At 39.7% G+C, this 22,171-nt stretch overlaps 1 protein-coding gene across 2 annotated transcripts in view; it reads right to left on the reverse strand.

Moving 5' to 3' along the window:
• Window positions 1-22,171, reverse strand: part of AFAP1L1 (actin filament associated protein 1 like 1) — an 88,476-nt gene that overhangs the window by 13,736 nt on the left and 52,569 nt on the right. For both annotated transcript variants that reach the window (XM_007474042.2, XM_056811598.1), the window contains exons 7-17: window positions 21,460-21,671; window positions 19,459-19,638; window positions 18,125-18,217; window positions 15,458-15,551; window positions 13,807-13,959; window positions 11,612-11,823; window positions 10,005-10,150; window positions 9,500-9,572; window positions 8,156-8,267; window positions 6,182-6,346; window positions 598-776 (exon numbers count right to left, since the gene is read on the reverse strand). In XM_007474042.2, the coding sequence (XP_007474104.1) occupies window positions 598-776; window positions 6,182-6,346; window positions 8,156-8,267; window positions 9,500-9,572; window positions 10,005-10,150; window positions 11,612-11,823; window positions 13,807-13,959; window positions 15,458-15,551; window positions 18,125-18,217; window positions 19,459-19,638; window positions 21,460-21,671 (1,619 nt within the window). The remainder of the gene's footprint in view (window positions 1-597; window positions 777-6,181; window positions 6,347-8,155; window positions 8,268-9,499; window positions 9,573-10,004; window positions 10,151-11,611; window positions 11,824-13,806; window positions 13,960-15,457; window positions 15,552-18,124; window positions 18,218-19,458; window positions 19,639-21,459; window positions 21,672-22,171) is intronic.

Consider the following 22,171-nt stretch of genomic DNA (forward strand, 5'->3'; position numbering starts at 1 on the left):
AGGATATTATGGCTTGAAGTATTGACCTTACAGGGATAGTGTGAAAAAAGCACCATGATCCACAAGATACTACATAGATATGAATTATTACCTTATTGTCTCTACTAGAATGTAAACTTTTTGAAGACAGAGACCTTTTTTTGTTTCATCTATGTATTCTGGATTTCCTACTAGAGGGATTTGCTGGATTGAAATCAGCTGAATAGGAGTCATAGTGGATAAAGTGCTGGTCCTGGAGTCAGGAAGACACATCTTCCTGAGTTCAAATTGGCCTCAGACACTTACTAGCTGGGTGACCTTGGGCAAGTCATTTTACCCTGTTTGCCTCAGTTTCCTCATCTGTGAAATGAAATGGAGAAGGAAATGGCAAACCACTTCAGTATCTTTGCCAAGAAAACTATAAATGAGGTCACAAAGAGTTGGACACAATTTAAATGACTCAACAACAATGAATCACAGAAGCTGGTAGGATTTCTTAAAGTGCAATCAAGACTACTCTCTTCCAACTCCCAGCACCCCAAATAGGGATCCCAAGCAAAAGAGATATCCATAGCATATGTGTAGCAGGGCACATGGGAAGGAAAAACGAATACTCACCACAGTCTTGCTTTGGCTGGTCACAGCAAGTCCAAGAGCTGGTCCTCCAGCCAAGGACTGCTTCAAGCTCTCCTTCACAGCCACAAGCTTCAGCTCTAGATCAATACGTCTCTCCTCCTTTTCCCGGCACTGGGTCTCTAATATCACTACCTTCTCTTCTAGATCCTTTAATCTCAGCCCTGTTTTCAAGGAGCATAACAAAACAGTTCATCTTATTTCTGTTGGGGATATCCTCAGAAATCATGGGGTCAAGGGAGACCTCACCAACAGTATCATGCTCCATTCTAGGTGCCATGGTTTAGGAAGGGCATTGACAAATAATAACTGATGACACAGGAACTGTGGCAATTGATGCAAAATATTTTAGACTGTGAATTAGGAAGATTAATATGTCATTAAGAATAGGATAGATTAGATGGAGGAAAGTCTGAAGCAAGGAGACAATGTTGGGCTTCCAGTGGCCATTTCAGAATCAAGGCTAGTCCCTACAGTTCCAATGAGATATACCAGACAGAACGTGATCAGATACCTCTTGTGTTAGCTACAGACAGGTAGGAATGTACAAAGTACATAAACATACATATACATATTGTGAAGATTAAATTGTAATCCCCTGATTGTAACAATGAAGGTACTTAGCTCTTCCTTTATTGGGAAGATTAAATTGTAATCCCCAGTCTATTTTTAGATTTTAATCCCCAAAAGTGTTAACTCAGTATTTGAAGTAGATCTATCCATTTTAATCTATAAAAAAGTAAATAACCAGTAAAGTTGCAAACTTAACTAGTAAAGGTTCGAACTACAAAAGGTGTGATATAACTAAAAAAGGTATAATCTAACCAAAAAAAAGGTGTGAACTAAAGAGTGGGCAATCCTGGAGAGAGTGTCTGCTGTGATTGGTAGACGTGAAATTTAGGGGAGGTAACACAAGAGAAAAAAATCTTTAAATAGAAGACCACAGAGGCCAGAAGAGATTTAAATCCTCTGGCTTTGAGTTGGACTGGAGGATCAGTCATCCCAGGCTTAGAATGAAGGATCAGTCACTGGGAGCTGGAGGGAAGACAGACACTTGAGGAGAGACTGGAAGACAGACACTCGGACTTGGCTATGGAACTGGACCCTGGAGGAGCTTGTGCAGGAGACCTCAGACTGCTTTCCTTTTAGAAGGTCACTGTGGTGAGTGGAAAGGCTGACTTAGTTTCCCTGCTTTTCTGAAGGTGTGAACCTCTAAGAAAGGCCGAACTGTCTTGAAACTCTTTCCGCTGGCTGGGGCTTAATATTTCTACCTGGCTTAGAGAACGCTGGACTTTTCTCTCTCTCACTCTCTCTCATTCCTTAATATCTTCCCTCTATTGTAAAATAAACTACAATAAATTCCATTTTACTTTAGCAATTCATTTTGGGATTTAGAAATTAAATCCCTTGCAACCAGGAATTTAAATATTCAGGCCAACATAATAAAAAATTAACAAAATGCAGTAGGAGTGAGCTATTGTCACAACAGTCCTGTAAAGTATGTGCTACAGGCACTATTAACCTCATTTTACAGATAAAGAAACTGGGTCAGAGAGGTTTGATATCTTGCCCAAAGTGACTCAAATAGCAAGATTAGCCAACAGTGCTACTCTCTGGCCACTAACTACACTATATTCTCTCAAGGAAAATGATCAGGTTGATGAAAGGGACTCAAAGTCATGCCATGTGAAGAGCGGTTAAAGGAATTAAAGTATTCAGTCTGGGGAAGAGAAGATTTAATGTCTTCTCTTGTTGGATGATTGTGATCAAATGCCTGCACAGGATTAGGCTCTTCTCTTTGGCCCCAGAACAAAGACCAGGAGGTAGAAGTCACAGAGAGGCAGATACTCCTTTTTCATTAAGGAAAAACATATGTTTGAGGCAGTTGTCAATGGAATGGGTAACATTATGAGGTAATGAGTTCAGCTTGGTAGACGGAGCACCAGGCCTGGATTCCTAGTTGTATGACCCTGGGAAAGTCACTTAATCCCAATTGCCTAGCTCTTACCACTCTTCTGCCTTGGAACCAGTACTTAGTATTGATACTAAGACAGGAGGTAAGTATTTTTTAAAAAATAAGGCAATGAACTTCCCATCACTGAGGAGGTCCAGTCAAAGACTAAATAACCCACTTGTCAGAGATATTTAGTGGGGGAATTCCTTCCCTGAAATGGGTGAGATTAGATGGCCTTTGGGAATTTAATTAAAATATAAACTGAGAGGCTGTGTAGTAAAGTAGAAGGAATATTGGATTTGGAGTCAGAGAAATTGAGTTGAATCTTGGCTTTCCTAGTTAATATCTTAGTGACTGAGCAAGTCACTTATAAAAATCTCTGCCTCAGGTTCCCCTTCTATAAAATGAGGAATGTAGATTAGGTGAGTTCTAAAGGTCTTTTCAGCTCTGTATCAATGACCTTTGATAGCAAAGGTTCCTTATTGCCTAGAATAATGCAATGTACATAGTACGAATTTAATAAATGTTGAATTAGGTGGCTGTGGCTTTCCCCTCTCTCCTCCTCTCTTTCTTAGTTACTTCATCCCTTCTTTTCTCTCTTTCTCTGTATAAGCATATATGTATATATTTTTGTATGTATATTATACAAGAAGTATAAAATCACTGGAAACATTTATTAGGATTGTGGGGACAGCTAGACTTGATTCTGGTAAGGCCCACCCAAGAATAACTAATCTCCCCTTTAGTTATCTTGTACACATTGACATATTCATCTTAAGAATTCAGAATTCTGATCACATCATTCTACCCAGCTCAAAAACATTCACTGGCCCAATACTAATGTCTATAGGGATATACAGACTCCTTATTTTGACTTCTAAGGCCTAATCCCAAACTACTTTTGTTTAACCTTAGACATTAGTTTCTCCCTAGACTAGATTACTAGTTGTTCCAGAATCTGACCTTGTCCGTTTTCATCTCTGAATATTTCTGACAACAGTCCCTCAGGGGTTCTAGAAGAAGCTCTCATTACATCACCTACTGAGCATTCCATTTGACCTCTCCTATGTATTTAATCACACTCTAATTAATGATCATACAGCTTATACCCTTATTAGACTTTGCTCCTTCAGGGCATAGACCACCAACATCTCTAGTATCTAGCATCTTACCTAGTACAAAAGGTGCTGAATAAATGTTTATTAAATTAAATTAAACTTTTCCTCAACTACTTGTGTTATTTCTGCACACACCCTTGACCTCTAAGGATTACCCATTAGACTAAGATAGATCATCCTTCTGTGGGATAAAATTGTCTAGTTCCCTTCCTTGCAGAACCTTGAAGTCCTCAGCTTTTCAAACATTATAAGCTTTCAAAGGCTGTTTTCTTTATTATTATTATTACTATTTTTAAACCCTTATCTTCCATCTTAGAATCCCTACTATGTTCTGGTTCCAAGGCAGAAGAGTGGTAAGGGCTAGGCAGTAGTTGGGGGTAAGAGACTTGCCCAGGGTCATCTATAAAGTGAAGAATCTAAGATCAAGAGAAATAGTGGAGTCAAGATCTGAACTCAGGTCCCAAGACTGTAATTTTACTGGTTTTGCTTGCACTGTGCTACCTTCTCCAGGTTTCTTAATAAAGAAAATAGCTACTTCCTAGCTGTGTGACCCTGGGCAAGTTACTTAACCCCATATGCCTAGCCTTTGTCATTCTGGCTTAGAGTTGTTACTAGGGCAATAAGTATTTGAAAAATAATAATAAAGGTGGCAGCTGGGTGGCTCAGTGGATTAAGAGCCGGGCCTAGAGACTGGAGGTCATGGGTTCAAATTTGACTTCAGATACTTCCTGGCTATGTGACCCTGAGCAAGTCACTTACCCCCAACTTCCTAGCCCTTACCGCTCTTCTGCCTTGGAACCAGAATGCAGTAGTGATTCTAATATGGGAGATAAGGGTTTAAAAATAGTAATGGTAAAAGTAATAGTAATAATAATAATAAAACAGCCTTTGAAAGCTGAAGCATAAAACTTCTGTGAGAATGCTCTCCCTGCCTAAAGTGGTTCAGGTGAAACAAGAAATCCTCACTTTTACCACTAGGTGGCACCAGCTTATGGCACCATAAGACTAGAATATGCTTAAAGCTAAAAAGAAATACTCTCACTCCCTCCCCAGGCCTGAAATGCTCATCTCTCTTCATTTCTGTCTCTTAGAATTCTCTACATTCCCCTAAATTTCAGTTTTAAGCACCAATTTCTACATGTGGTCTTTCCTGATCTTCAAGCTACTGCTAAGCCTTAGGAGTTTATTCTGCTTGACAATACACATTTGCAACAGGTAGTTTCACTTTTCTTGCTTTTTAAATGACAGGGAAGGATGGGGGGAGGTAGGCAAAGAAGAAGGCTGTTCTTCATTTGAAAAATAAATTTAACTTGAAAAAATGCAAGCTTTGCTTTATAAGATCTTCATTTGGAAGACAGATTTAATTTGACAAAATGGAGAGGCCAGGACTATCTTATTCTTGCCTCTGTATCTTCAGGGTCAAGCAGAGTGCCAAGCACACAACAATTAATTAAGAAATGCCTCTTGAACAACTGGTACTTCATTTTTAAAAAATCTGGTCCTGTGATCTCATCAGGGTAAAGAACCCTCTCACCAACAATGCCAACTGGCAAACTATAATTTGTATTGTTAAGAGAATTGCCCTAGAACCCTGAGAGGTTGTGTATCTTGCTCAGTTCATACTGCTAGTGTAGTTCAGAGGCAGAATTTGTACCTGGGTGTTCCTGGGTCCAATACTGGTCATGTCTATCCACTATACCATTTTATCTCTCTAAATATTCATTGTTATAGGGACAATATCCCTTGGAAAAGCTAGGTGGCACAGTGCATAGAATGCTGGGCCTAAAGCAGGCAGACGTATCTTTAGTTCAAACCTGGCCTCAGACACTTACTAGTTGTATAGCAAGTCACTTCATTGTTTGCCTCAGTTTCTTCATCTTTAACATGAGCTGGAGAAGGAAATGGCAAACCACTCTAGTATCTTTGCCAAGAAAACCCCAAATGGAGTCAGAAAGAATCAGATACAACTAGACAAGAATATTTGAACAAGCTACTTCATGGGAGATAAAAATAAAATACAGTGGAAATCTGAGCTAATAATCATAATCTTTGACATGAATTTACCAAAAAAATGTTAAAATATTATTTGAAAATTATTGAGGGGAGGGTGATGTGACTAGGTGAGTCAGTGGATTAGGAGCCAGACCTAGACACAGGAAGTCCTGGGTTCAAATCTGGTCTTGACACTTCATAGCTGAGTTCCCCTCACTTAACCTCCATTGACTACCCCTTTCACCAGTCTTGTGCTTTGGGACTAATACGATATTGATTCCAAGATGAAAGGGGGGAAAGAATGCATTTTAGCCAATGTGGACATGGACATAGGAAGAGAAAAACTGGCCTCTTTGTGTGCTGTGCCTACCCTTCCAACATCTCCTCAGCTGACCATTTCCAGAAAAAGATACACTTCCAGTGAGCTTGCTGGATCTTGCCCAGACTTCCCTAAAAATCACGTTGTTCTAAGGGATCTCCTGATTAGAATGAAGACCATTTGTACCTTCACTGTTCTTTATGGCCTCCTTTAGCATTCTCTTCTCTTTTCGTAGGGTCATTAGCTCATTCCGGATCAAACCCTTCTCGGTCTCCAGCTTCTCCTTTTCCACCAGGTACCTGCGGGCATCTTCCTCAGCCCGGTTCTTTCCATACCGATATTGATTGGCACCTAGAAAGAGGGAGTAGAGGAAAAGGGCCCTCAGAGAAGTGGCTTCAACACAGGCACAGAATTCTGGATGAGGAGGCCCAACTACTACCCTTGGAGAGTTATACAATCCTGCCCAAGCACAGTGCAATATGTGTATACATTTACACATGTACTATATACAGGTCAAGCTGAAGTGCTTTTCTAGGCTTTCATTGCTCGGAACTGCACTGAGATTTTAGACACTGTACACGCACATAGACACACACACACACACACACACTGTGGCTGATGTAGTCACAGAAATTAAGGGTAGATAACAGGTATTAATATGGTAACAAAGTGAAAAGATGTGTTCATGTCCTATTATGCTGTTATAAAATGTGAAGAAATTCCCTTTGATAGAATTAGAAAGGCAGTTAGCCTTCTGTGGAAAATTGCCCACAAGCTTAGAAACTTTTTAAAAAGTTAATTCTGGGGCAACTAGGTACTCTATGGACAGAGTTCAGCCTGGAGACAGGAGGTCCCAGGTTCATATTTGACTTCAGACACTTCCTAGCTATTTGATCCTGGGCAAGTCACTTAACCCTAAATGCCTAGCTCTTATCAATTCTTCTGTCTTGGAATTGATTCTTAGTATCAATTCTAAATAGTTTAGCATCCATTTAAAAAACAAACAAAAAAAAAAGCAGTGGGCCAGCTCTGGATACATTGATGGGCCAGGAACAGCTTTGTGGAGTATAACCCCTGAGTATCTACAAGAGGGAAGCAGGGTGTGAGAATATTTCTTCCTCTTTTCCTCCTTGATCAGCTATAGCATTTTGCTACAGAGCGGCTAGCTAAGTAGGGAGACATGGACAAGGAAGGTCAGTCAGGGCAAGAAGTAGCTTCTAGAAGCATGACCTGTGATATCAAAGAAAAGAACTAATTGTGGCAGCAAAGAACATTAGCCCTGGCATCTGGGAGTTGGGCTGCAGAGAGGGCAGGCTTAGGGATTCCAGCCTAGTGATCCATCCTGAAGAAATATTGCTCCTGGTGGGGAGAAGCATGAAGACGGGGCACAAATAGCAAGGACTTTAGGGTGCCGTAGTACCAGAGGTGGGAGATGTCTTAGGTGAATGTGTCCCTTACCCTCCCTGCATAGGAGCTTCCAGACCAAGGTATTCTGAGTTTGTCCATCCTCTTCCCTCTGATATTGGGAGTATTTGTAGGGGAGAGGAAGATGTTTTATAAGAATGTTTTATAGCTATCATTACGTCTTTTTTAGGAAATGCTTTGGTTTAGGGATAACTGCCTATAAGAGGGCTACTGAAGTCAAGTTTATAAGGAAGGACCCATAACGGTTTAGGAATGTGGATCCACAAAATACCTTTGGAATTTATGAGAATTGGTGTATAAACAATGTGGATGTGAGGAAACAAATATATGATAACTTGAAAACTGCACTAAGACTTTTAAGATAGCATATGTCTGTTTTTAAGATAGCATATGTCTGTTTTTGTCCGATGAAAGCCATCAGACAAAATCACAGATATTCCAAACCCAAAGAAATTTTAGGAAAAAAATGTGAAGTGTTAAAGAATATAGAATATTAGAATCAGAAGAAGACTTGGAAAATAAAATGTTAGCATCTAAACTATTAGACAAAATATAAAATGTTAGCACTAAAAGGTATTACTGTTCCCATTTTAAAGATGAAGTGACCTGACTAAGGTCACACAAGCTAGATCTATGGTGGGCTTTTAGAGCATAAAACTTCCAAGCTGGAAGTGACTTTAAAAATCTTCCCTGTCTCCCACCTTAACTGGGGAAGAAGTTCCCAGAGAAACCTACTAGAAGCATGACGCTTGATTTTGACTTGTGGATCTACTCGGAGTGATTTCTCACTGCAGGAAGAGGCATGTCTCTTTACTTGGGCTCCAGAAGGACGCTTGGGCTCATCATCCTAAAAAGGGTAAAAGAAGACTATGATCTGTGTAATTAGAATCTGTTACCTTAAAAACTATGATTCCCAGCACCCCACCCACCTCTTGCTCTCTCTCCCTGTAATTGGGTTTGGTGGAGGTGGCCTGAGGTGAGAGCCAGGAAACTATTGCTCACGTGGTCTTAATTTTATTAGATAATTCCCTTTTTATTCCTTTACTTCTAGTGATTTTTAATAAACTTTATAAAATGTAATACTTGGAGTGTTGGACATTAATTTAAACCCTACATTTTCAAGAAAACCCAACAAGATTTTAGCTTTCAGGGCATGTGACTTCATGACTTGACATGACTAGACAAAGGCTGAATATGCCCTCACTGCTGTAGGCTCAGGTTCATTAAATGTAGGGAGCAGCTTGGACCTAGTTAGGCAGACATTGAGAGGCATTGTGGTCCTTGAAGGCAAAGCTAGGAGTTGGGATGGGGAAGGTAAGAAAAAAGGAATGAGCATTGATATAGCACCTACTTATATGCCAGGCACTGTACCAAGCACAATCCTATTTCATTTGATCCTCACACCAACTCTAAGAGAAGGGTACTATAATTATCCCCATTTTATAGTTGAGGAAACTGAAGCAAAAAGAGATTGTGTGACTTTCCTAGAGTCACACAGGTAATAAATGTCTGAGGCCTGGTGCTCTTTTTACTTTTTTTGCCATCTATAAATTACCCTTTATTCACAGTTTATTTCAATTATCCAAAACTGGATTTTGGATATCTGAGTTGATTTGGTTCTATTTCTCTTTGGGAGATTCCTTCTTTCTTTCTTATTTCTGGGTATCTCTCTCTGTACACCAGAGAAGGCATTATTTGACATATATGTTTTTACATATATATATATTGTGTTTCTGTTTATTAGTTTTTTCTTTGTAGGTAGATATTCATAGGTTATTCTTCAAAGATTAGTTCTATACCTGTATATAATGTTCTCTTGGTTCTGCTTTGCTTTTCATAATTCCATGGAGGTCTTTCCATTTAAAAAAAAAAATTAACCTGCTCATCCTTTCTTCTTGGCTCTGTATGCACCATGCCACCAAATATCTCCAAATAATTCTAAAGAAGTTACCCTTAGGACTCATGGCAGTATTGAGGTATCACTATGGCAATGGAGAAAAGGAGAAAAAAAAGGATCCAGGGTAGGAAGAAGGACCAAGGACTTGACCACTCTGTTGGGCAGGAGTCATTTGCTCATACCTGCATCTTCTCATAGGGCACCTCATCATAGACTCTAGGCTCAAGCCATTGGCCCTGACAGGAACTTGCAAATCTGGATAGTAGAGAAGAGAGGAAAGAAGAGAAGTGCTAATTTTAAGCTTCTAAGGCTTCAGAACTATTAAAAAAACACTAATGCTCTTCCCTCAAACATCAATCCATCATTTATTCATCAGTCTATCCATCTAGTTATATATTCATCTATCTGTCTATCTGCCACCAATCTATTCATCCTCTAGCTATTTGTTCATCTGCCCATTTTCCTGTCTGCTTATTAATCCTTCTTTCCCACATATGTTCACCTCCATCCAAATACTTCCCTATAGCCTATGCCTCCCCTTCCTCCTTTAAGAGGATAGAGTGATACCTGCTAAGTCTCTTCTTTCATTCCCATCTGACCAGCCCATTTCCCCTGAAACAGAGCTGGAGGACTCTGCTCTGACACCCTTCTATCATAGGCTCAGACCACCAGATGTAAGGCTCTTACAAAAAGGAGTGTCGCCCAGCACTAACAATGCTGGCTATGGTCTCCACATCTACATAGTCATAGTGCAAGGCCTCAGGAGGTACTCTGGAGCCTGTCTCAGCCAGCAGTAGCCCCAACCAGCGGCCCATATCTTCAGAGCAGCTTGCCTGGGTAGGAGACACAAAAAGAAAGGTCATAGTGAATATCTAGGACAAATCAAGAAATGCCTTGGGCCCTCCCAGCAACCCCGTCCCTTGCATTTTCTCTGTCTTCTTCCATCCTTCAATATCTTCCTTATAAACCTTTCAACTTCTATTCTATTCCACCTCTGCCATTTATCTTTTGTACTACTGAGTAATCTTCCTGCTTAGGTCAACCTCCACCTGAAAACCATTAACCATCTCCTGCCTCCTCAGTAATGTTCAGATTTCTTTGCCTCACATACAAAGCCCTCCATGACTTGGAGCTACCCTCTCTTTCCAACTTAATATACTTTCCCCCAACTCCCACATACTCTCTCCTTCAGCCACAGTGAATAATTCTTGTGTCTCTGAACACATTTCATACCCTTAAACTTCTGTATTTTCCTTTAGTTTGCTCCCTGTGTGGATAAGGTCTTCTCATTTGATGAATTTCAAGTCAAATACTCCTTCCTACAAAATTCTTTCTCCATTCCCTCAAATTGATAATGGCCTTCTCTCTAATATTTCATATAAAACAGTTTTATAATTCTCTAATTTACTTATCATTGTGATCTGTACATAACAGTGGCATCATATTCCCTAAAGTTCATTGAGGATTTAAGGTATCCTAAAAAAATATATTTCATTTCCTCTGGTGCTCATCACAGTATTCTTTCTGTATACAATATGTACTTAATAAATGCTCCGTTCAAATGACTGAACAACTGACTTACCAATAATAAAACTAGCTCACATTTATATAGCTTAGGTTTGCAAAGCACTTGACATAAATGTCCTCATTTGATAAGTTTTATTATTGTCCCTGTTTTAAAGATGAAGAAATTGAGGTTTGTATAAATTAAGAGACTTGCCTAGGGTCACACGGGTAGTAAAGTGTCAATACTGGGCTTTGAACCCAGGTTATCATGGCTCCAAGTCTAGTCCCTGATCCATTATACCACACTACTTTTCAAGGACATTAATAGCTTCACCCTAAAGCCCATGCTTGGTAACAGAATGTCTAGGCAGCTAGATGCTGTAGTGGATAGAACACTAGGTATGGAGTCAGGAAGACTCAAATTCAAATCTTACTGTGTGACCCCAGATAAGTTAATTAACCTCTGCCTACCTAAGTTTCCTCAATTGTAAAATAGGGATAATAACAGTATCTACTGCCTAGGGTTGTTATAAGGATCAAATGAGATAAAACATAAAAAGTGCTTAGTATACTGCTTGGTACATAGCAATCACTTAATAAATGTTTCCTTCACTTCTTTAGGTCACCTAAAAACTTCTCCAAACTTAAAGTCTTACAAAAAAGACAGAAGGGTTCATTCAAGTGATAATTGAATGGATCTGTGTTGCTACACTCTTTTCCTAGGCAGGAAAGGCATTCTATTCCAAGCCTCTACACCACATGGAACATTTTAGGAATTTTACTCTTACCTCCAAGATCGAGACCTCCTGGCGGCCTCGAAGAATCCGGAAAGCAAATGGGTGTTTGGGGCCAAAACCTGGCACAACCTCACAGCCCTGAAGGACAATAGCATTCACATGAGTTCTAAGATCTGTATGATCCTTGTGGAAATATAATGTGTTGCCCTTGAGACGACACCAACGTTCCTTCCAGCACTGGTTCCCCAAGACATTCAAATAACCTGAGTAGGATGGGAAAGAAGACTCTTAATGATTTCTTGATCATTTACATTTCAGTAATAAGACCATCAAATCCTAGAATTTGGGGCTAGAAAATGGTATGCATCCTATCTGGCTGGATATAAGTAGGAAATTCATGGGCACCTACGATGACATAAAATTATTGCTCCATGACCCTCTCTGTTTCTATCACCAGACATCAGGATCACTAGATCTAGATCAATGGTGAAAGAAATAAGGAAGATCTTGGAGGGGGGAGCAGTAAGACTGGGACATCACACCCACCTATGGATGTTTTCTTAATTTTTTCTGAGAATAACCAATGGCAAAGAACTGGCAGATGCACATTGATTGGGGAAGACTAAATAAGTTTTGATACATGAATGTTATGGATTATCATTGTGCAGTAAGAAATTATGAACATGAAGAATTCAGAGAAGACTTATATGACCAGCTGCTAAATGAAGTAAGCAAAACTAGAAAAATGTACATAACAGAAATAGCCTAGGGCTCTTCTTCTAGCTTTAATCTAAAGGAATATGGAATATCATCAAATCTAGAGTTGGAAAGGACCTTGCAGGCCCCTTAGCACAATTTTTATGGTGTCTCCTGTGGAGAAGTGATAGATTAAATAGTTATAGTACTAAATAGTACATCTTCCTATAGTACAATCTCAGGTAACTTCCATGAAGATAAAGAAGGAAATGTCCCCCAAGGAGGAGGGAAAGAAATAGCCCAGTGTTGGCCATTCCAGGGCCTCAGACAACATACCTAGAATCGAAACGATTAGGAATTTTGATCCATACCTGGTGCTGAGGCACTGATACAACCTCAAATACAATACACAGATAAGTGCTCAGACACAAAGCTGGATATGATCCTTAACTCTTTTCTCCTCCTGACCCTAATGGATTCATTAAGTTACTAAGTCTTGGCTTCAATAAATTATATTATACCTATCTGGCCATCACCCACCCTAATTCTCAGGCTGTCATCATTCTCTAATAGACTAATGATCTTTTAATTGGTCTATATTTTTCTACTCTTTCCCTCCTTTCTAGTCCATCCTCTAGAGTTTCCAAAATAATTTTCCATAAGGTATAGACCTGACCCATACCACTCCTCTACTCATAAATTTTCAATGGCCCTCCATTGCCTCTAGAATAAAATTTAAATTGTTTTCCCTAACATTGAAGGCCCTCTGCAAACTGATTCCTACTTATTTTTCCATCCTTAATTTATATTTTTCTCCTTCATAAATTCTGATTTTTAGCTAATCTGGGTTATTATTTCCCAGCTTAATTCATATTCTTCCCTCAACACAGTTTCTTATCTCTTATCTGTGCATTCACAAAGATTGTCCTCTAACCCTGGAATTCATTCTATACTTTCCACCTCCCAGAAACCTTTGTTTCTGTCAAATCACAGTTCAGGTGTCACTTCTTCCACAAAGTTTTCCTTGATTTCCTAACTTGTTAGCACCTTCTTCCTTCTCAAATATATGCATTTGTGTATATGTTGCATCCTCCAGGAATATTATAAATTTCTTAAGGGCAAGTTTCATAAAGATAAAGATGAAATGACCCTTAAATCTAGTCCAACTCCCTTATTTTATAGGTGAGGAAACCGAGGCCCAGAGAGATAAAGTGATTTGCCCAAGCTCACACAAGTAGTAGTATGTGACAGAATCACTTGCAGATGACCATAACTGCTTGTTCCACTATATCTCACTGATTCCTGTCGTTGTCTTTCCATTCCTTTCCCCCATTGCCTTACATACTAAGTCCCTTAGTCAATGTTTCCTAAATTGAAGTGAGACATCCTGCAACGTGAAAGAGAGAAGACAATTCAAGCTCTCTCTAGAGTTAAAACTACAATGTCTTTTGCAACCCCTTCATTTCTAAGAGTCAACAGTTTTAGAAGAACAACATTGCCTGGGCTCACAGTGTAAAAACACTGTAGTCCCTACAGACTCCTATACCTACCACAGCATGGGACCCCCTCCTCTGGTGGGGACATCTGTGCATCTTCAGTCAGTGACTTCTTCTTGGAGAAACTAATGATGCGGTTGATCTTTCGGCCAGCGGCACGACTGACAGAGCCCTTCAGCTCAGCCAGGCTACTCTTCTTCCCTCTCCCTATCACAGAAACATAGCAAGATCAGTGGTGAGGAGAAACTAGTTCTCAGAATTCCTTATCCTTCTCATGATCCTTCCTGATCCTGGGAACTGGGAATAGATTTGGATTGATTTAGCAACTGACACACACATTTCGGTCATAGAATTTCAGAATGGGAAGGGGCTCCAGGGTTATCTAGCTCAACCTTGAGTGAAAGCATGAATCCCATAAACAACATCCTTCCTATTAAAAAAGATCCATAGAATGAAGGATAGCTAGGTGACTCAGTGGATTGAGAGTCCAGTTTATATGCTTCCTAGCTGTGTGACCCTGGGCAAGTCACTTAATCTCCATTGCCTACCCCATATCACTCTTCTGCCTTGGAAATAATATACAATATTGATTCTAAGATGGAAGGTAAGAATTTTTTTTTAAAAAGGAAAGAGGGGGCAACTGGGTGACTCAATGGATTGAGAGCCAGGCCTAGAGATGGGAAGTCCTAGGTTCAAATCTGACCTCAAATAATTCCTAGCTGTGTGACCCTGGGCAAGTCACTTAATCCCCCCCATTGCCTAGCCCTCATTGCTCTTCTGCCTTACAACCAATATACAGTATTAATTCTAAGACAGAGAAGGTAAGGGTTTAAAAAATATTTTTTTAAAGGAAATAAAGAAAGAGCCATATAGGGAGTCCATAATCTAGTAGAGGAGATGAGCCACATATGGGAATATTTACAGTAGTGGGCTTAATTGGGTAAGGACCAATTTAAAAAGAAAAGAAGAATGCTGTGAGGATTAAAAGGAGTAAGCAAGGGGGCAGCTGGGTGGCTCAGTGGAGTGAGAGTCAGACCTAGAGATGGGAGGTCCTAGGTTCAAATCTGTTCTTGGACACTTCCCAGTTGTGTGACCCTGGGCAAGTCACTTAACCCCCATTGCCTAGCCCTTACCACTCTTCTGCCTTGGAAGGTAAGGGTTTAAAAAAAAAAAGGAGAAAGCATACCCATTTGGGGGAAAATAAGAAAGGTTTCATGGAGGAAATGCCAGAAAGCTCCCTCCTCCCCCTGCTTATTTTATAGAAAAGGAAACCAAGGCTTAAATAGCTAAGTGGCCTGCCCAAGGTGCCCAGCTAGTGAGTAGTAGAGCAGGGATTCGAGCTCAAGTCCCTTGACTCAAAGCCAATGCTTGTGCAACTATGCCACAGCTAGAACAAAGAGGAACATCCAGTCCTTCTCCTAGGACTGCATTCCTGGGCCTCACAGCCCTCCTTAATTTTAAGTGGCCTCTTAGGAATGGCTGATCTAAGACACACCTGAGCAAGTGCACAATGTTCTAACAATTACACTTGAATATGGTGTGAGCTCCAGTCAGACAGTCTCTCTCTCTCTGTGTCTTTGTCTCTCTCTCTCTCTCCCTCTCTCTGTCTGTCTGTGTGTCTATTTGTCTCTCTCCTTCCATAGGGCTACTTTAAGGAAGCTTCTAGGAATCTACCACCAAGCTGGAGGAACAGGGAGGTTCTTACCAGAGTCCCCCGATGCTCGATGACTATTGGTTGAACAGCTTTCTCCTGTGCCAATGCTGTCTGAGTCTGATGTCTGCTTGTCTGGGGATAATCTCTGTAGGAAAAGAAAACGGAGGGACATGGATGAGACAACCCATTTTATTCAACAGTACCACCTTTCCCAATATCTTCACTCACTTATTCTCTCAGTCATCACCACCCCCAAAGTACTGCTTTCATTGTCCCTGTCACAAAATAGGCAGTTCTCACACCCTGATAGAAGGTCCTGAGCTCTCCCAAGATCTATTCATCTATGTAGGTGGAAAGGCTTTGAGTATGGAACCATTGATGGACCCTGATCTCTAGCACCTGAGAACAAATCTAGCTAATAAAGCACAATAATAACTTCATTTTTATAGAGCTTGAAAGGACCACAAAACACTTTCTTTATAATGAAAATATGAGGAAGGTTGGCAACTATTAATTCTTTCTTTAAGGAAGAAGAAACTAAGGCTGAGAGAGGAGAAAAAATGATCTTTCTTTGCAGAGTATTTCAATGTTATCACCAAAAGGTCAGCCACCAGGGGGAGTGTGTGTACATATACAAGCATTCACATAAATACAAACTCACACTGTTAACTGGAAGTGGAATCATACTTTTCTGCATGGCCCCAGAAGGAGGAATTAGGAGCAAATGGAAGAGGCTACAGAGGAAGATTTAGACTATCAGAAACAAAAAACCTTGCTGATAGAGTGGTCCAAAATAAAAGAATAGACTGCCTAGAGACAGCTAAGTGATGAGGTAGATAAGAGTACTGGACTGGAATTCCAAGTTCAAAACCAGCCTCAGACAGTTACTAGCTATGTGACTCTGGGCAAGTCATTTACTCTATTTGCCTCAGTTTCCTCAACTGTAAAATGGAGAAAATAATAACACTGACCTTGCAGAGCTGTTATGAGTATCAAATGAGAGAATATTTAGAGAAAAGCACTTAGCACAATGCCAAACACATAGGAAATGTTTAATTAAATGCTTCTTCATTTTCCTTCCTTCCTTTGGAAGCATTGGGTTCTCAATCACTAGAGACTTCAAGCAGAGATTATTCACTAGAGCTGTGGTGGTGAACCTATGGCATGCATGCCAGAGGGGGCAGTCAGAGCCCTCTCTGTGGGCATGAATGCCATTGCTCCAGCACAGAGTTTGCCAGAGTTCGTTACTAGAAAGCCAGAGGAACATGGGGCCAGGCTGCTCTCCTCCCCCTCTCTACCTGTCCTGAGGACATTTCTCACATTGCCCACCCCTTTAAAAGATTTGCCATCATTGCAACTAGACACTTCAAGCAGAGGCTAGAAGACCATCTAATATTAAGGAGGTTGTAGAAAGGATTTGCATTTAGGCACACGTTTGACAAAATCATCTCTGAGATGCCTTCCAACTCTGAGATTCTGTTGAAACCCTCACGTCTTTTTCAAAAGAGCCATTACCTAGCAACACCTGTCTCATGTTATACACGTGTAATTGATTTTTTGAACCCATATGCAGGTGTTTATATTTTATTCTTATTACATTTCATCTATTTGATTTGGCATATCTTCCCAGATTTTACATGTCCTTTTGGATCCTAATTGTGTTATCCAGTGTGTTGTCTATCCTCTCCACCTCCTCATTTTCACAGGAATGAATTCAATTCACCTTCTTATGAACTCTGGACAATGCAGTGAAAAGACTTATGAGAAAAGGAATGCCACCCACATTCTGACAGAGAGAGAATGAACTATATATGTAGAAGGAGACATATTTTTAGAAAATGACAATGAGAGAATTTGTTTTCCTTGACTATGTTTTTTTGTTACAGATTTTTAATTTTTTCCTCCTGGGATAGAGTGGAGTGGGAGGGGAAAAGTATAATTAATTGAGAAAAGAGAAATGTAATTAACATTAAGAAATAAGAAATCCACTTCATCCTTTAAGGCTCAACTCCAGCATCACCACTGTGACATCTCCTTTGATCCCTGCAGATAAAAGTGATCTTGTCCTCCATTGAGAATAGTTTACTACATCTTTCTTATGTTCTTTACTTTATTACACCTTGTATTTGAGGCATTTGCCTTATTCACCAATGAGATCCATAGAAAACCAATGCAATCTACTATGGAAATCCACAAATAAACATATATATGTATATGTGTGTGTGTGTGTGTATATATATATATATATATATATATATATATATATATATATATATATATATATATATATATATATATGTATGTATATGGGTATATGTGAGTGCATATAAATTTGGAATAAAAATTAAATCCAAAAATAGATCAAAGTGGGATAGGCCAGTGAAATAAGCACTAGGTTTGGAGTAAAGTGTTACAGATTTGATGTCTGGACCTGCTACTTACTACTTTTGTGAATCTAGACAAATAATTTAGCTTCTCTTGTCTTTGATATCTTCATCTGTAAAATCAGGAAATTTGAACAACTGATTTTTTAGGGCCCTTTTAGTTTCAAAATCTAATGATTCTAATGATCTTTGCATCCCCATCAAAAGAAACAGTGTTTTATATATTTCAGGCAGTTAGTAAATATTTAATAGATGAATCAATAACTTAAGGCCCTCTTGTTTCAAGCAATGAGCTTCATGGGAAGGCTAAAGTTCACCCAAAAAGAGATTCTACCTTGTCCAGATCTAGTTTGTACTGGAAAACTGGAGATTTAGGTATCTCTGTTCCATCTGTTCCACCACTAGACTTGCTCACCTCTTTGATAACCTGTGGAAAGGACCAAAATAAACATGAAATTCTCATCTTTCCTAAAAATGAATGTAGGAGGAAGAGCTGAAGGGAGATATATCCCACTGGAAAGATTTTGAATGATGATACTGGGATTCTTTGCAAGGGGTCTTGGGAAAGAGAAATGATTTTAATGTAACAATCTCTTATATGTATATACAGCTTAAAAGAGCTTTCATACAAATTGTATCATTTGATTTTCACATTACCAAAATAGGCAGGGCAGTAACTATTATCTCATTTTTACAGAGGAAGAAATGGGAGATGTGAGAGAAGTTTCAAGGTTAGTTTTAATGGTAATTTAGAGACTAGAAACCAGTCTAGCCTGCCTCCCACTTTGGAAGTCTTTCTACTGCCCTTTACTAGACTGATAGAAACTTAGAACTTCAGCACTAAGAGGGACCTCAGAAATCACTTACTATAACTTCTTTATTTTACAAAGGAGGAAACTGAGACCCAAGGAGAAAAACTATCTTATCCAACTTCTAGGCTTCTATATATAGGATAGCAGAGCTGGAGGCAAACTTACAGATCATCCAGCTATGCTCCCTTTTATTCCCAGGACAAAGAAAATAGACAGAAAACCAAATATCCAGGGAGCAGATTACCACTAAAAGCCTAAAAGGGAAGTAGCTCTCAGCTCCAGTGTTTTAATAGGACTATAAAGGGAGAAGCTCAGGCACTCCCTAGAGTCCTAGGACGATACTGACTATGGCAGAGTAGAGAGGGTAATTGAATGGAAATCAGGATACTTAGATTTCAGCCTTGGTTCTGCCTAGTTATGTGAACTTGGACAAGTCAATTAACTTCTTTGATCTTCCCTACAAAATAAGAAGTTTTGATCAGATAACCTCTCAGTTCTCTTCTAGTTTTAAGATTCTACATTCAAAGGTTCTCTCCAGATTTGATATTTTATGCTCAATAGCATCTTTCTGCTCTGACATTTCATGTTCCAAGATTCCTTCTTACTTTAACGGTCTATGATTTTATCAGATTTCTAGTACTGTTGCCAGATTCTCTACACTCAAAGAGTCTTCCAATACTCTAAAGAATGCCTCTCTTTTCTCCCAGTAAGGCTCAAGAAAAGAGCTTAGTGTGAATCAGGCTAACTCCTGCTTTGGGCCTGGGATTCTGGGAAATCCAAACAGGCCTGAGAAATACCTCCCCCCTTAGGGAATTGAGGTAGCTCTGCCAGGGAAAAGAAGACTAAGTGTTCCTACCTTCAACCACTCTTCAGCCTGTTCCTTGCTCTGTACAGCCAGAACCAGGGTCTCTGTACCACCCAGGGAGAAGCGTAGCTCATGCTTCTTGCGACGTCCATCCCTGGGCACATAAATAACATTACACACGTCCAGGGACAGCTTCAGGTGGGGCTGGTGGTCTTTGGAGTTTTTGTAACACTGGAGAACAAGAGGTAGAGATAAAATGAGACAGAGACAGAGAAACAGAAATAGAAAAGAGAGGGAAGGAAAGAGGGAAAGGGAAAGAAAGTGAGGATAAGAAGAGTGAATGGGGGAAGAGAAACAGAGAGGGGAGAAGAACAAATAAAGAGAAAGGAAAGGAAAGGTATAGTACATTCTTATAGCCTTTGTCACAGAAAGAGCAGGCTTACTACACACTAGCTCTCCAATAGCTAAAAAGAAGGAGAGTTGATGACTAGTACCAAAAGCACAGCTCAGGATTCCAGGGATACCCATCACCTCCATACTAATCCCCAGAAACTCTTGTACACTCGGTAGTTAATTTGTCCAGTCTAGCTCAGGTAGGATCATTACACAGAAATACCAGGCCTACTGGTTTTAGATAGGAACTATTACCTCTTTCATTTGAATGATATACAGTCTAACAATATTAAGTGATACCCTGAAAATCCAATATTTGGACAATGATCATATATTCAAATTATAAACAGTTAAATTCCAATTTCTTAGTCAAAAACCTGTAATTCTTAGGGCCCTCTGCCCCCTTTTCTGTTCTTTTTCTATGCTATGGGAGACATAGCTATGTTGCTATGGAAACAGAAGAAGGGATACCCAGAACTGAGGGCCATTTTGTATTTTTATCTGCTTCAAGAGCTGCCAGGGTAGAAGAATATATCATCTACTGGCAAATCTTTTGGTGATGAGCCTCTCCACATTTAGTTGAGCAGGTCCTGGGATAAGAGACAAATAGTGCATCACCAAAACCATTTCTAAGGCTTTTTGAGTTTGGAAGGACCTGCCAGAGCTTACATTCCACTATTTAAAACATTGAAAAACTCAGGATCTTGTCTATGCTACCGTGAGGCATGAGGAACAAAAGGGGCCTTATGTAAATAATGACATTGATCCATGAATTAGATCTTCCTGGTTTGCCTCATTGATATATGAAGGGAACCTGGATTCTCAAAGGATATGCTAGGAATTCCAGGCTCTCACAGGTTCTACCATACTGGGAAGAATTTGAGGAAGATCCCAGTGATAGACTATGGGGGATAGTCATCTGGAGTTCAGCTTACTCAAGAGTAAAGAGAAGAGGTTCATCATCAAAGGTCTAGCCATCAGAGGATGATTTTATTTTAACTAAAGAAAAGGTTCCTAGTCCTGTTTTTTGTCATGAATCCTTTGTGGCATTCTGATGAAACCTATGATTCCTTCTTCTAAGAATAATCTTTGAATGAATAAATATATATAGGATTACAAAAGAAACCAAGTATACTGAAATATAGTTATCAAAATATTGAGGGGTAGCTAGGTGGCTCAGTGGATAGAGAACCAAGTTTGGAGTCAGGTAGTTCTGGGTTCAAATATGACCTCAGACACTTCCTGGCTATGTAAATCTGGACAAGTTACTTAATTTCAGTTGTCTAGCCCTTATTGCTCTTCCACCTTGGAATCAATACTTAGTATTAGTACTAAGACAGAAGGTATAGGCTTTAAAAAATGGTGTTTTTTTAATGATAGACCACACATTATTAACCTCTGAGCTAAAGCAACTCAAATGTGATAATTTATAACGGTAAAGACAATATCAAATCCAATGAATGGATTCTAGAAGGGCAATGATAATGAGGATTCTCATTTCTATAGCACTTGATGGCAACAAAACACTTTCATCACCAAAGTCTTATGAGATGAGGCATTTTTACAGATGAGGAAAGCAAGGGACAGAGAGGAGGAAAGTCAGAGCAGAGACTTCATGACTGGTGTTCCTTGTGCACACACACACATGCAAAATCTCACCAACAGCTGGTTGTCCCTGATAAGAGTCAGTTGTTTGGCCCATTGACCAAAGCGCTTTTTCCGTAGCAAGAAGGCACAGATTCTACAGTCTTTCACCAGGTGCATGGAGGCTTCCTCTGAGGGCCACTGGTGGGTTAGCTGCTGCCCCTTTCCATCCTCTTCTTCATCATCATAGGATTCATAAGAACTGCTCATGGCATCAGAGTCATTATCTGGATGAAGTAAAGAAAGATTCAGACCAGGGAAGCATTTAAATCCTCTACTCCAATTCAATTTTTAATATTTTAAATTTTGTATTGACTTTATTTATTATTTGCTATGTTCTAGGCACTGTAAATACTGGGGACAGAAGTAAGAAAAAGAAAAACAGATCCTGCCTTTAAGGGGTCAGAGGTGCGGGACTGTGGCTGCTGGGTAGAATGTGGAGGTTTAGACCAAGTGTCTTTGGGCTTTGGGGCAGCTAAGAAGCTCAGTGGATAAGATAAAACCCTGGGCCTGGAGTTGGGAAGACCCAAGTTCAAATCTGGCCTCTGATACTTACTAGTGGTGTGACACTGGGTAAATAATTTAACCCTGACTGCATAGTCCTAGCCTAGAATTTTTATAAGGACAGAAAATAAGGGTTTAAAAAAAGTCTTTGGGCTTAAAATCATAAAACAGAGAATTATAGAACTAGAAGAGATCTTAGAACTAAGATTACGATATAACAATA

Source organism: Monodelphis domestica, chromosome 1 (assembly GCF_027887165.1).
Source record: "Monodelphis domestica isolate mMonDom1 chromosome 1, mMonDom1.pri, whole genome shotgun sequence".
Taxonomy (NCBI): Eukaryota; Metazoa; Chordata; class Mammalia; order Didelphimorphia; family Didelphidae; genus Monodelphis; species Monodelphis domestica.